The sequence below is a fragment of the Stigmatopora nigra genome, chromosome 5, assembly GCF_051989575.1.
Source record: "Stigmatopora nigra isolate UIUO_SnigA chromosome 5, RoL_Snig_1.1, whole genome shotgun sequence".
Classification (NCBI taxonomy): Eukaryota; Metazoa; Chordata; class Actinopteri; order Syngnathiformes; family Syngnathidae; genus Stigmatopora; species Stigmatopora nigra.
The window spans coordinates 12,966,712-12,980,420 of NC_135512.1; the positions used below are offsets into that span (position 1 = coordinate 12,966,712).

A 13,709-nucleotide genomic window follows, 5' to 3' on the forward strand; every position below is an offset into this window, starting at 1 on the left:
TTTTTTTTTAAAATCCAGTCTAGTATACATGGTATTTTTAAATGTATAATTTACACTTGATGGATATATTATATCCTTGAGAGAATTCATTCATTTTCTCAACTCCTTATCCATACAAGGGTCGCTGGTGGTGCTCGAGCCTACCCCAGCTGACTTTAGACATGAGGTGGTGGGGGGAGGGGGAATACTGAAATGGTGGCCAGCCAATCACAGGGCACAAGGAAATTTACACTCCCTTATGGGATGTGGGGGGAAACCAGAGCACCTAGAGAAAACCCACACAAGCACAGGGAGAACAAGCAAACTCCACACGGTGAGGAAGCGCTTGGGATTGAAACCTCGACCTCAGAGTTGTAAGGACATCACGCAAACCACTCATACCCCCAGGCCGCCCATACTAAGAATTTAAAAGTAAAAATAATACGTAATTTTTTTGTCTCATTTGTACTGTGACATTGCCATGTACATAATATGCACAATACTCATATGGTACGATGTGTGATACTATTATTTTATTTATATATTATGTAAGATATGCCTCCATTTACGGATAGTCAAATTCACAAATCATTTGTGGTTTCTACTATTTTTGTACTTACATTTAATTTTGAATATTATTTCCTATTTTCGTATTATTTTTATTTCCACTCAGCTCTGGGGTCCTGGGTTCAAATTCAGGCCACGTTAACTTGTGCGGAGTTTGCATGTTGTCCCCAGGCTTGCGTGGGTTTCCTCTGGGTACTCCAATTTCCTCCCACATTCCAAAAACATGCACGGTAGACTGATTGGACACTCTAAGTTGCCCCAAAGGTATGAGTATGAGTGTGAGAGTGCATGGTTGTCCGTCTCCTTGTAGCCTGGAATCGGCTGGCCACTGATCCAGGATGTCTGCCGCCTCTGGCCCGGAGTCAGCTGGGATAGGCTCCAGCACCCCCTGCCACCCTAATGAGGATAAAGCGGTTCATAAAATGAAATGTGATGAGATGTTAGAAGTGATGATCCTTAATATTCAACAAGGCATGAACCGCTAAATAATTATTTACTGAAGTCCAAGAGCAAGGCATTTATCTACTGTAGTTTCTCACAGATGTTGCTGGGTGATTAAATTATAAATATGAATTGCCTTTACATTACCCAACGCGAGAAAAAATAAAAGAATTGGATTGATGTAGAGTGCACATGACTTTGGCAAGTCCCCAAGTCCAACGTCACCTTCTAAGTAAAGCATTTGAGATAGCACCGTCAATTGAAATTCCCACATTCCCTCTTAATACTCACAGAGGTAAATTACCCTTCAGCCAAACTAGTGTTTAGAATTACCATAACAGAAAATCGGAGCAGCTGTATTACAGTCCCATGAAAAATGCTGATCTTTTTAAACATCACGTGATTTATTAAAGAGAAGTATTTCACCTAGTAACCAAAGTATTTGTAAATTTGTCCCAATGTCCATTTACTGGAAACCTTTTGATTTAGCTTGCCCAAACACAATAGTTAAAAATGGCTATGGAATATTGACCCAAAATGAACCAGTATGAATTAATTTGCTGTTTTGTGGAAAATTCTAAATTGCTGGAACAAGCATTGACCTTCGGAAGGTTCATTCATTTTTAATTCCCATTCTTTTTTTACTTTTACCTGTTTTCACTGCGCCAGAAGCCAAAGACAGACCTCGCCGTCACCCAAAGAAATGGTGTCCCACCCACAAATGTATTATTCATCATTGCACAAGAATGTTGCGTTTTTTTATTATTTGGGCAAGGTATGAGGAGTGGGGGTCAAAACACAATACAAAAGCAAATGAAAGCAGCGACTTTTAATATTTCAAGGAGGAGGTTGACATTTAAATCCATATACAGTAATCCCTCATTTTAATAATTTCAATAAGGACCAATACATAACCCCCCTTGAAAAGTGAAAAACCACCAAGTAGGGTTTCCCCAACTAACTGCATTTATTTTACATGTATTAACACAAATTGTATGCTTTTCATACTCCATATAGTTCAGTTTTTAGATCTATTTACGGTATTTTCTACATAAAATACATAAAAAAGGTTCAACTTCCCCTGAAGGTTTTGGAGGTGTGTAGCTGTCTTTGGTTGTGCTCAAAATGGGAAATAATTGTGGAAAAGTACAGCTGAAAATGACCCTCTTGTTGAAATTTCCCAGTTGAACTTAAAGAATGAGGTTATAGGCTACATGAGACCATAAGTTCACAAGATAGATCCACTTTTATTTATTCTCTCACGGTAGGGACGGCTGCAATTTGTGCGCAGCCCATCAGCTCAAAGAATAAAGCCAAAACTTTTGAAATATTATATAATATATGTGAAAAGTTTAACGTAGTTTTGGCTCCTCCAAAGATACAGAAAAAACGAGATGCAATTTTTATTACACAATGAATATAATTAATCAGCCTTGAGACAAAACAGAAAACAAAACTAAATCGTGTTCCGTGTATTGATGCTTATAAACACCAAGAATGTAGCGACCAAATTTCTGACATTGGAAAAATAGCAATTTTGCTTAGTGTCTTCGCCAAAAACAGGATGAACAATAATAAATGTAAATTAGTTATTGAGACCTCCTTCCCAACAAGTAAAAGTGGAGTGGATATGGTGCTATTTATATACACTTGAAGGTGCGGGTGTCGGTTCCTCATTCATTCATTCATTCATTTTCTGAAGTGTTTTATCCTTACTAGGTTCGTGAGGGGTGCTGGAGCCTATACAAGGTGACATCGGGCCAGAGGGGGGCGACACCCTGTATCGGTGGCGAGCCAATCGCAGGGCACAAGCAGACGGACAACCATTTGCACTCACATTTTTACCTAGGGGCAATTTAGTGTGTCCAATCAGCCTAACATGCATGTCTTTGGAACGTGGAAGGAAACTGGAGTACCTGGAGGAAACCTACGCAGGCCAGGGGAGAACATGCAAACTCCACACAGGTGGACCAATCTGGATTTGAACCCAGGACCCTAGAGTTGTGAGGCTGACGTGCTGACCACTCAATCCACCGGGCCGCCCGTTGATCCATCAGATGATGTAGAATTCCACTCTTTCTAAGTAATCGTGAATTCATTTTCATCCATTTCGTCCTCTGTGTCCTCGTTGTCCTCCATGTTCTTTTCTGCTCTTTCAGCTCTTACTCTTTCACTTGTTGGGATGTAGTTGTCCTCAATGAAGCCATCATCATCTTCAGCATGTACAGCATGGCGAAGGTTTATATCACTTTCCCCATGTATGTCAAATCCCACCTCCAGGCCTAGAAAAATGAGGATATCAGAAGGTTCCCAAAACAGGAGATCATCATATGGACTGTAATTTTAAAAGCATAGCATTATGCCTGTAATTCAACATTAGATCTCTTAGGTAGTCTGAAAATGTTAAATAATTCTCATTTCATTATTTTGGCATATAATCTTTTTCTGCACATTTATCCGTCATATTCAGATCGGTCCAACTGTGTGGAGTTTGCATGTTCTCACCAGGCCTCCGTGGGTTTTCTCCGGGTACTCCGGTTTCCTCCCACATTCAAAAACATGGATGGTAGGCTTGTTGAACACTTTAAATTGCCCATAGGTATGAGAGTGAGCGTGAATGATAGTCTTTTGGTTCTAAACAAGCAGGCCCCTGCTTGTCTACTCTATAAGTATTATAAGACTGCTCTCCAGACCAAGATTGCTCATACTTAGTCAATTTAGTCTTTCAAGTTTGTGTCTCAGTTAAAAAGGAAACACAATACTTCATTAGCACACAAAAAAATGACATGAACAGCATTTGGGACCAATAAAGTTGATTTATGAAATTGAGCAAATAGAGAACCAACCTGACTGCTCATACTGGCTGACTGTGTCCATCTCCCTCAACCGAGTGTGCCGATAACTTGAGAGGTAGCGCCAAACCACTTGCCATTTTGCCAGTAGGGCAATAAGAATGGAAATTGAGATGGCAGTAACCAGAACTGCCAGCAAGAATTCCCACCTGTGAGACGTAGTCTTCGTTGTGTCTGAGAAGGCAGAGACAATCACATATGACACCAAGTGTGAATACAATTCCTGGTTAGGTGATATTTGATCATTTCTGCTCTGCAATAGTTTGGTGTTCCAATGAGCTTAAATAAAGGAAATAAAGAAATCTCTTACCATTTAGAGCTGATGTAGTTATGGGCAGTGTGCTTGTATTTACCAGTGCATCCATTATTTTTGCTTTTCTTTACTCTATTGGGAAGTTTCCTCTCCTGTTTGGCACAATTTGTAGGTTCTTTAGCAAGACTGGCAAAATAAACAAATGGGTTCAGTATCTCGAATTTACTTTAATACAGTTAAACTGACACTATCAGTTTTGGAATAGTTGGGAAAGTTCTGGAAAGTTCTGGGATAGCAGTTCTTCAATGGATTCAAGTTACTTCAGTGAAAGTATTCAGAGTTGCAGGGATTCACTCTTGACTGGGAATGATGTTGTAGCAAGAGAATCCCACTAGAGGGCAAGGTTGTGTGACAGATTCCTTGGCTTTCAGTAAGACTGGGAAAAACAAAAACAGGGAAATAAAACCAGTATTAATCCAGTGATTGTATAAATCTAGAATATGATTATGTCAAAGAAAGGGGTATGTCAATTATTTTGAATTACATTTGCAAGTAAATATTGTTTTACTCTGTAATGCATATATGCAACAAAAAAATTGAATCCAGAAATTCAGATTGTTTTTGAGTTGTAAAGAATTCTAGAGGATAGGAACCATAACAGGAAAAGTGTGCCATAAACAGGAAACCTGATATACTGATGAACACTCTTCCCTAGGTCTCGCTGACACAAATTACTTGCAAAAACCATTGTGTTGGTGTGAATGTATTTAGTTTTGCGGGTATTACACAGAGTATGTGAGCATTTTAAATATGGGCTAGAGATACTTTTATATACATACATAAATGATGGATCAAATTTCAACAGAGAGATATGATTTGGGAATTTTTAAAGCCGCACTGTTTTAAACATGAATGTTTATCAGATTTTGATATCAAGATACGGTTTGGAGTGTTTAAAAGAAATACATTTAACAATATTGATTACTGTTATAATTGGAGTGTGGTAGAATTTAATCAATATTATTTATATTTTGCAACAAATTCAGCTAAACAAGGGGAAAATAAATCAGTATGATGGAGAAAAGTTGTGCATCTAGCAATCGCTACTAGGTGCAGGTAGACCAGGGGTGGGCAAACTTTTCGGCCCGGGGGGCAGATTGACTTTAAAAATTGGGTCAGCACAAGATACGATACATGTAAAAAACTGCATCCGTTAACACTACATATGAAACATAAACAGAAAAATAGGACCAAAGTATTAACATACTCATCACTCATCATTAAAGTAAAAAGTATAACGTACTAAGTAAAATAAAAATAAATGTATTAAGAAATATTACAATGTAATTTAAAAAAAGATAAAGGGGCTGTAAAACACGAAAAACAAATAAGTGTACAGAGCTACTGCCATTGGCTTCCGGGTGACGGCGCCATCTTGGGGAGAAAAAAAAACATTATTTGGACAATGTCGGCGGGCCGGATTAAAAGGCCTCTCAGGCCAGATGTGGCCCCGAGGGCCGTAGTTTGCCCATGTCTGAGGTAGACCTACTGATTGGTCTTATGAGTTCAACATATTTATCTATGAATGTTACTATAACTTTAAAACACTGTGTGTTGTGTTATGATTTTTATATCTTTAACGTTCAATTCATCATATGGAACAATCTCCTGCTCTGACTCAACAGTGAGTCTTATTTAAGAGAGAACGTTTTTTTTTGTTATTTACCCTGTATTGGTATGTCTACGTTCCCATGTTTGTTCCTTCTGAGGCTTTAGCCAAATCAGCAAATGATGTTTAGCTTGATAAAATAAATGATGAAGGATTAGTGATTTGCAATTAACCATTCATTTTGTACACGGCTTATCCTCTCAAAGGTCATAGGGGTGCTCGAGCATATCCCACCAAACCAAATGGACCCTGAACTGGTTGCCAGCCAATTGCAGGGCACAATTTGTATAATTAATCATCAATTTAAGATTGTTTCACCCTCTTTTTATTTCTTAGTTTTTGTTCCCCCTTCTAATGTAATCCATATCTCTCGACAACAACAACAACAACTTGGTCTCACACTTTCAGCCGTTTGGCTTCCTTGATGTCTTTAGCAGACATTTTCTTTGCTAAGCTTATAAACAAACCAACAGGGGGACTATATTTCTTCCTGTTCTGTTCGCACAAAGAGAAAGCACAAAGGAAAATCTATGGCATACACTTCAAGAGTAAAAGGTGGCCGTGTTTTACTGAAGTAGTTTTGGGGTTATATACAAATAGGTGATAGTGCCTACATTTGTGGAATTTAATGATTTTAATTCAGTTCATCACGTATTAATTATTGTCCCAAATATAATCATTTAGGCTCTAAATGATTGGAAAAGAGAAAAGTTAAACCCTAAATTTTAGGGTTTAACTTTTCTCTTTTCCAACTGTTTTATTCTGCCAATTGTGTCTAAAATCTTTTCAAACTGCTTGATTTTTTCAAAATATTACTGTGGCTTTTTTTCCTTTTAGCATCTGCAGGCATATATCTTCATAAATCACAGTTCATCCCGCCCAAAGTCAATTCTAACCCCAAAACTTCAAAGACTACATATAAGACTCCCCCTTTCCTCACTTATGCCATTGCCAAAAAAGTATTTTCATCCTGTTTGAAATCTAAAAACGACTCTGACAATGCCATTGTGTTTCGTGCATTTAAGAACACAGTCAAGCTGAGGTCAACAGTTTTTCTTACTTACTTGCCCAATTTTTTATTAATTCAAAATGAATGCAGTGTGATTAAATGTTGACCAGTTGAGGACATATGTTGCCACTTGCCAAAAAGATGGCCTATTTTAATGAACAGTGGAAAAACTGGAAATACATGGTAGAAGGAATCAAAATAGAATGGAAAAGAACAACTACTCATAACAATAATTTACTCTGTTGTGACTTTGGGCTGGTGCGCTGCCACGTTAACCCACTTGGCAGAGAGACGAATAAATGCACCACCATGTATTATACAAAAACATGTCCAATCTTTAAGCCTTTTTTTCAATTCAAGTGTTTTTCGGGTCACAAAAATGTGTCAGGTAGTGAGAAAAGAGCGCATGATTCACTCATGTTTAGGGTATAAATAATATAAAGCTAATGTCAACATAGTCTCCATACCATTGGCAAGTCTTCTTGCCAATGGTATGGAGCTAAAGGTTTGCACAAATGAAAGAATGCTTATTGCACTTTAGTCAAATTTCCGGCAATGGAATTGTAAAAATTGATATCAAACATGTTAGATATAAAAAAAAAACAGAAATCAAACTCACAGAAGATTTTCTTTGTCATATGAGAAGTCATTAACATCAGAAAACAACAATGTGCAAAATAAGGCAAAAGGCACAAGTCGAAGGCTTTCAATACCTGATCACGAGAAACTTCGCTACTGCCTTTACAGAGCTTAAGTGTTTTGTATGCTGGGGTTGTGGTTTCAAATAGACACAATTTGTGTGTTTATTAAACTGAGAAACATTGTGCAAAGGTTGTGAGAGGCGTGCCTTGCACCTACTTCCCTGAAGAGCTGTGAATGAGTAACTTAGGAGAGTTAAGGTGAGCCTCCTCCCACTTGGTGTTCTAACTCATCCATAGACACCTCACCATTACATAGTCAGAAACTTCTGACGAGTCCAGATTGTAGATCTACCACTTTTATGCACCTGTCACAGGATCAAATAGGCTCCAGTGCCCTGCATACAAAAACAGCAAAATCAGTATAGAAAATCAATGGCTGCCAGGCTATGATTTATAAGTAATCTAGGCAGACGGACTAAAAACCCAGACTAATTGAAGTGTTTGTAAAGATATTCCATAACTCCTAAAAAGAAAATAATAATTTAACTCTTGCAACCCTTGTATCTAACCTGCTTTGCGTAAAATCTACTGCACTTCAACTGTAAATACTGTAAGTTGACTCAGCTTTGTTTAACTTTCAGAAGTTGTGTGTATGAGGGAATGTTTTCTCAAATCATTTTACGGGGCCAAGGCCTCTCATGTCGTAATTTAAGTGGTAGTTTTTCTTCTTCTTGTGAAATCCAATTTTCCCCTCCATCATTCATGAAACCGATCTCGAAACTTTATGTTGTGTTGCATGAGCCAATATTTATGGATCCTTTGAACCCGATTATTATTATTTTAGTTTTTTTTGTATTAAACCTGATGAATTATTTGCAGACTTAAGGGTCCATGTGTTGCCTGTGTTTTATGATTTCGCTAGTGAGTACAACCTGCAGTATGTAGCACACACATTTTTGTTTTCGAATACAGCGGATAAAATACCCTGTTGTGTTGTATATATTATTATTATTATTATTTCTCTTTTAAATATATGTTATTATTTTTATTATTTTTATTTTTTATTTTAAATATGTTATTATTTTTATTTTTTATTTTAAATATATGTAATTATTTTTATAATTTTTAATTTAAATGTATGTTATTATTTTTATTATTTTTTATTTTAAATAAATGTAATCATTTTTATCATTTGTATTTTTTATTTTAAATTTATGTTATTATTTTTATTTTTTATTTTAAATGTGTTATTATTTTTATTATTTTTTATTTTAAATATATGTTATTATTTTTATTTATTATGTTTTATTATTGATTTTAAAATGGCTCAGAAAGGAAACACAAAGGGCATTCTGATAGACAATAGGGGTATTTCCTGGACACTAACCAATGTGCTCAGTATCCTTTTTGCATCCCCCAAGTCTCACTCTTAACTTTTCCTTCATTCTTCACACCCCAGAGACTCAACTGTCTGTTCCTCCATTTTATTTTAAATTCCCCATCTGTGTGTGATAGGAAATTTTTCCATTGTCACCAAACGGTTTTCAAAAAGATCACATTACCGAAATAGTGAATCTCCTTCACCAAAACAAATCCAGCAATTTTGTCATCTTAACCTAAATTGAATAAAATAACTTGTAAATTGCTCGTTTGTCGGGATAACACCCATATATGTCTCTAACTATTGTAAAAAACTACATGACCTTTTATAGCAGTTGGGAAAAAGAGTGTAGTGGGAATTTCCCAATTTATGCTATTCATCCCACTCAGAAAGTAAATGAAGGTCTGAGGCCATGGCCATCTCTGGAAGGAAGATAGGACAGCTATGCTAAATCCTTTGGAGGAGGAAATCACAACACGTGTCACACTGAACAGAACAATAGGAGGCAGACTTCTCGAGGACGAGTTTATAACAAACATTTCACATTGTGACTGTTAAATATCACCATGAGACTACCTATATAAATTAAGCTTTCACTTTGGCTGCCAAGTGTTTCATTCTTCTTTTACTTCAACCAAACTAGCTGTAAATTCATAAAGTGACCACTTTATGTTGCTTGCATTTTTTTCAGTTTGCAAGTACATATGTGGTCTCCATCTGAAAATCTGATAATATAAACATGCAGTTAAACATCTGCTTCAAATCTTTAAGAAATGGGAAGCAAACTGCTGCAAGTGGATCCAAACTTTTAAAATGTTTTCTTCCATTCAGTACTAAGTTTTTAAAAAAATATATAATTGTAAATACAAACATAAAAGATAAAATAGGAAAAATGATTTGCTCAAAATATGTTACTATGTATTCTTGACTTTGTGCAAGATGACCCAGATTCAACATTTGTGTCCTCTTATAATTCATGGCAGTGATAGGTTATTCCTTCCTCTGCTAAGAAAATGCATTTAATTCATTATGCCAACACCTCCCTCCAAACATACATATAGTATATTCCCAAGTAAATAAGCCTCAATGGCCTTCAAAACTACATTGCATTGCTGTGAATGTAAGCACATCAGAAATTGTGTTTCATACAGGAGCTGAGACTCTCCCCCCCCTTGCATCTCCACAACTGCCATTACCTCCACAATCCTTTCCTGCCTGGAGTTTGACTCCTGCCCTTGCACTGCCTTCACTTCCTTCACACACATATCAGCCTGAAGCAGCAGTCCCTCTTCCTGAGTCTGGCTCAAGTTCTTTGGATAGGGAACAAGTAACAATAGCTCATCTCTCCCTCTTTTCTTTCTCTCTCTCTCTCACCCTCTCTTTCTCTCTGTTTCTCTCTCCCTACCTCTCTCTCTCTATTAAACATTGTTATGTTTTCAGATAGAAATTTTACCAGAATTTGGGATGTAGAGCAAAGTTTGAGTTAAACTTTTTATAGCACATGTACACCATTTCTACGGGTAAAGAGAAAAAATTTAACACATGCCCTCACTTCTTTTACTTGTCTGCTGACAGTATAAAAATTTGTTATCACACACAATCCCACAGGAGGGGCCCTCTGGCCTCCTTCCATGTAAGATCCAAAGGTTGTCTCCATGTTGTTATGATTGGGATTCGTCACGAGTCTTTTCACAACACTAGTAATGAGATGCATGTCCGCATACAGTACAGCTACCTGTGAGGTTAACAGAAGTGTAAAATTAACATTCGTCAACATCCTGTCAGCCCAGAGGGTTGTTTTGATGTCAGCAGAAAGGTCAGTTTATTTTGCATCTGCTGATGGACCCACATCACCCTCATCACCATTGCTAGAGTTTACAATCGCCATGGGAGACACATTGGCAGATTGGGGTTGGTGACAGATGACAGGTCAGCCAGCCGAATTCAGACTGGTGTTTTCCTTTTTCAAAAGGAGCTGAACTATGGAAAACTATTTTGGCACATTTTAAATCGCCCATAACAATGTGTAAAGAGCTCCATACTTCTACAATTAAAAAGAAAAGGAAATATTTTCTCTTTATTACACAAAATGGCCTGGTGCATGAGTGGTTCTCATAGTTCTGAGATTGAGGATTTGAACCTCTATGTAGACCTTTCGGGGTGGGGTTAGCATGTTCACCTTGGGCTTCCATGGGTTTTCTTTGGGTACTCTGGTTTTCTCCCACATTCCAAGGACATTTTATGTCTCATTGTCGCCCTTTGATATCGTGTTCGTCTCCCTTTTTTTCATCTGCCACAACTAAGTTGGTATTTTGTTAATTGTCTTCCCAGTTTTATTGCTTGTAAGAATATTTTATTCCATTAAAACCTTATGTGCACCAGCACTTCCCTTTGCCTGCTTCCTGCTCATGGGTTCCGCTCCGCTCTGCTACCCAAGTGAACATAACAGTAATATTTTTCAAATAGACTGTAAACATGAGATAAACAAGCACCTACCTAGAAAACCATAAGGATGGTTGTGAAAAACAATCTAATTCCAGAACCGCTTTATCCTCATTAAAGGTTGCAAGGGGTGCTAGAGCCAATCCCAACTGTCTCCAGGCCAGAGGCAGGGGACACCCTGAATCGGTGGCCAGCTGATCGCAGGGCACAAGGAGACGGACAACCATGCACACTCACACCCATACCTAGGGGTAATTTAGAGTGTCCAATCAGCCTACTTTGCTTGTTTTTGGAATGTGGGAGGAAACCGGAGTACCCAGAGAAAACCCACACCGGCCCCAGAAGAACTTGCAAACTCCAAACAGGTGGACCGACCAGGACTTCAACCCAGGATCCCAGAGCTGTAAGGCGCTAACCACTGTCTCCACCGGGACACGTGAAAAATAATGCAAAATAATTATAAGGAGCACTTTAAAGTTTAGGCCTGTCACTGTATCAACATTTCAAAATCAGAATGTGTATTGTCAAGATTCATAAGATGACATTGTGAACCTTGACTTCATAATGATGAAAATCAGCTCGGTGTTTTTATTGCTATTGTTAATATTACTATGAAATGTCAAAAGGAGAAACAAACTGATACAATATTCACTAGAATTATTTTAGTTTTGAAGATTTACAACTTGTTACAAATCCTCCGCCAATGTATTTTTATTATTAAACAAACAAACAAACAAACATGAAACAGGCCCCTGCTTCATTTATTATCAGTTCATATGAAAGGGAAATATTCTAGTGATTGTAGAAAGTACTTCCTTTACTTTGAAAGCTCGATACATTCCTTTCAAAACAAGTGACTTATCAAAGTTTTTCTTTTTTTTATCTTTTTGGAATTTATAAGTTACCACAATGGCCATTCAGAGCTTTCATAACCATTCAGGCTGAGCTCCAACTATTTTTTAAAGTTAATATTTCCCTTATCTCACTCCTCTATTCCGGGATTTTGGAGGGTATGAGTGACACCGTAGCCTATAGGCTCTAAGGGCTCGGCAAGATCAGTGCGTGTGGAGCCTTGCCAATTCACCTCACAATAAGGGGAAATGGGAATTTAATACAAACTTTCTCACAAAGTCACAGAGAGCTCTAGTCTGAGTTGTTAGTTTTCACTCCAAGTTTTGCTATCCCCTCCCTAGTTGAAACCACAACAAAATGTACGTAACCAATACAAACAATCAGTATCACACTTCTGTAAATGTAGCACTTGACAAACTGTGGGAGACAATCTGGCAGTGTTTAATAAAGATACATTATGCAGGAGATATGGTGTCATGAAACAGGTAATGTAATATGATGGAATACATATAATAGTGATAAGCATTGCCCGTGTTACACTTTGATTGCACTGCTCTACCTCTCAATACCTACATTAATTTACCCCAATATACCCAATAATAGTTGCACGGCAGATAAGGACCTTTTTTGTAGACTGCAACTGTGTATGTATTTTTGAGCCAGCATACATGTTCTAGACTTTGGCCAATCCGTTCCAAAAAAAGGGGCAGAATGTGGAATTATTTAAAAATAGAAGGACGAACCAGCGTATTTGGTACAGACACTCAGTATTTTAGCAATACGATCTTATAATACGATGATACAATACGATGGGTTAGGACCTCCTGAATTCTGATATAGTATAGATGTGCTTCTATATATATGTATGTGTATGTATATATATATCTCAGCAACACGGTTACCTATTTATATATTTATTCATGTATTTATTTATTGACTTACTATTAACTCCCAACTTGTGTATAATGCCTTTCCTATTACTGCATCCTCACCCTCTTCCTACTGCAACAAAGAAATTTCCCGAATACGGGATGAATAAAGTTATCCAATCCAATCCAAATAACTTGAAATTCATGATATGCAACATTCTTTGGTCTCTAGTGGTTTTGATTTCAATTATTGGGCCAATTTGAGATTTAGATGCAATGATATGAGTCCCAAAAAATCAATCAACCAGCTAATATTGATAATATTCTCTGACAAGTAAGGAATACTTAATAAAGATTGTATGAGGGCAGGGAGCAGGGTAGTTACCATGTGATCCTCATAGTTCTGAGATCGAGGATTCAATCACTGTTGGATTCTGACCTTCCTGTGTGGAATTCCCATGTCTTAGCCGTGCATGCGTGGGTTTTCTAGAGGTACTATGCTTTCTTCCCACATCCCAAAACTATGTGTAGTAGTGTGGTTGACCACTCTAAATTGTCCCTAGGTATTTGTGTGAGCATGAATGGTTGTTCATCTTTACCAATTCACCAATAATACTACACAACCCTGGATTTGAACCCAGGAACCCAGAGCTGTGAGGCTGACGCGTTAACTGCCGTTCTTACCTCCTACCATCCCTTATTATTACCACTTTACGAACAATGAGGTTGGCAATAAATCAACGATGATTTGTTG

At 37.5% G+C, this 13,709-nt stretch overlaps 1 protein-coding gene across 4 annotated transcripts; it reads right to left on the reverse strand.

Annotated features, from left to right (window-relative positions):
• Nucleotides 1–2,613: 2,613 nt before the first annotated feature.
• On the reverse strand, nucleotides 2,614–10,105 carry c5h1orf210 (chromosome 5 C1orf210 homolog). Of its 4 annotated transcripts, none has more exons than XM_077717317.1 (6): nucleotides 9,989–10,105; nucleotides 7,484–7,806; nucleotides 4,339–4,528; nucleotides 4,150–4,244; nucleotides 3,834–4,013; nucleotides 2,614–3,269 (listed from the first exon to the last, which is right to left on the reverse strand). In XM_077717317.1, exons 4-6 carry the CDS (start codon nucleotides 4,202–4,204, stop codon nucleotides 3,067–3,069), a joined length of 438 nt encoding a protein of 145 aa, XP_077573443.1. In that variant the 5' UTR covers nucleotides 4,205–4,244; nucleotides 4,339–4,528; nucleotides 7,484–7,806; nucleotides 9,989–10,105; the 3' UTR covers nucleotides 2,614–3,066. The 4 variants fall into 4 exon arrangements, with proteins under 4 accessions (XP_077573443.1, XP_077573444.1, XP_077573446.1 ...); XM_077717318.1 differs by having other exon boundaries at nucleotides 4,319–4,528; XM_077717320.1 differs by lacking the exon at nucleotides 4,339–4,528.
• Nucleotides 10,106–13,709: the final 3,604 nt, after the last annotated feature.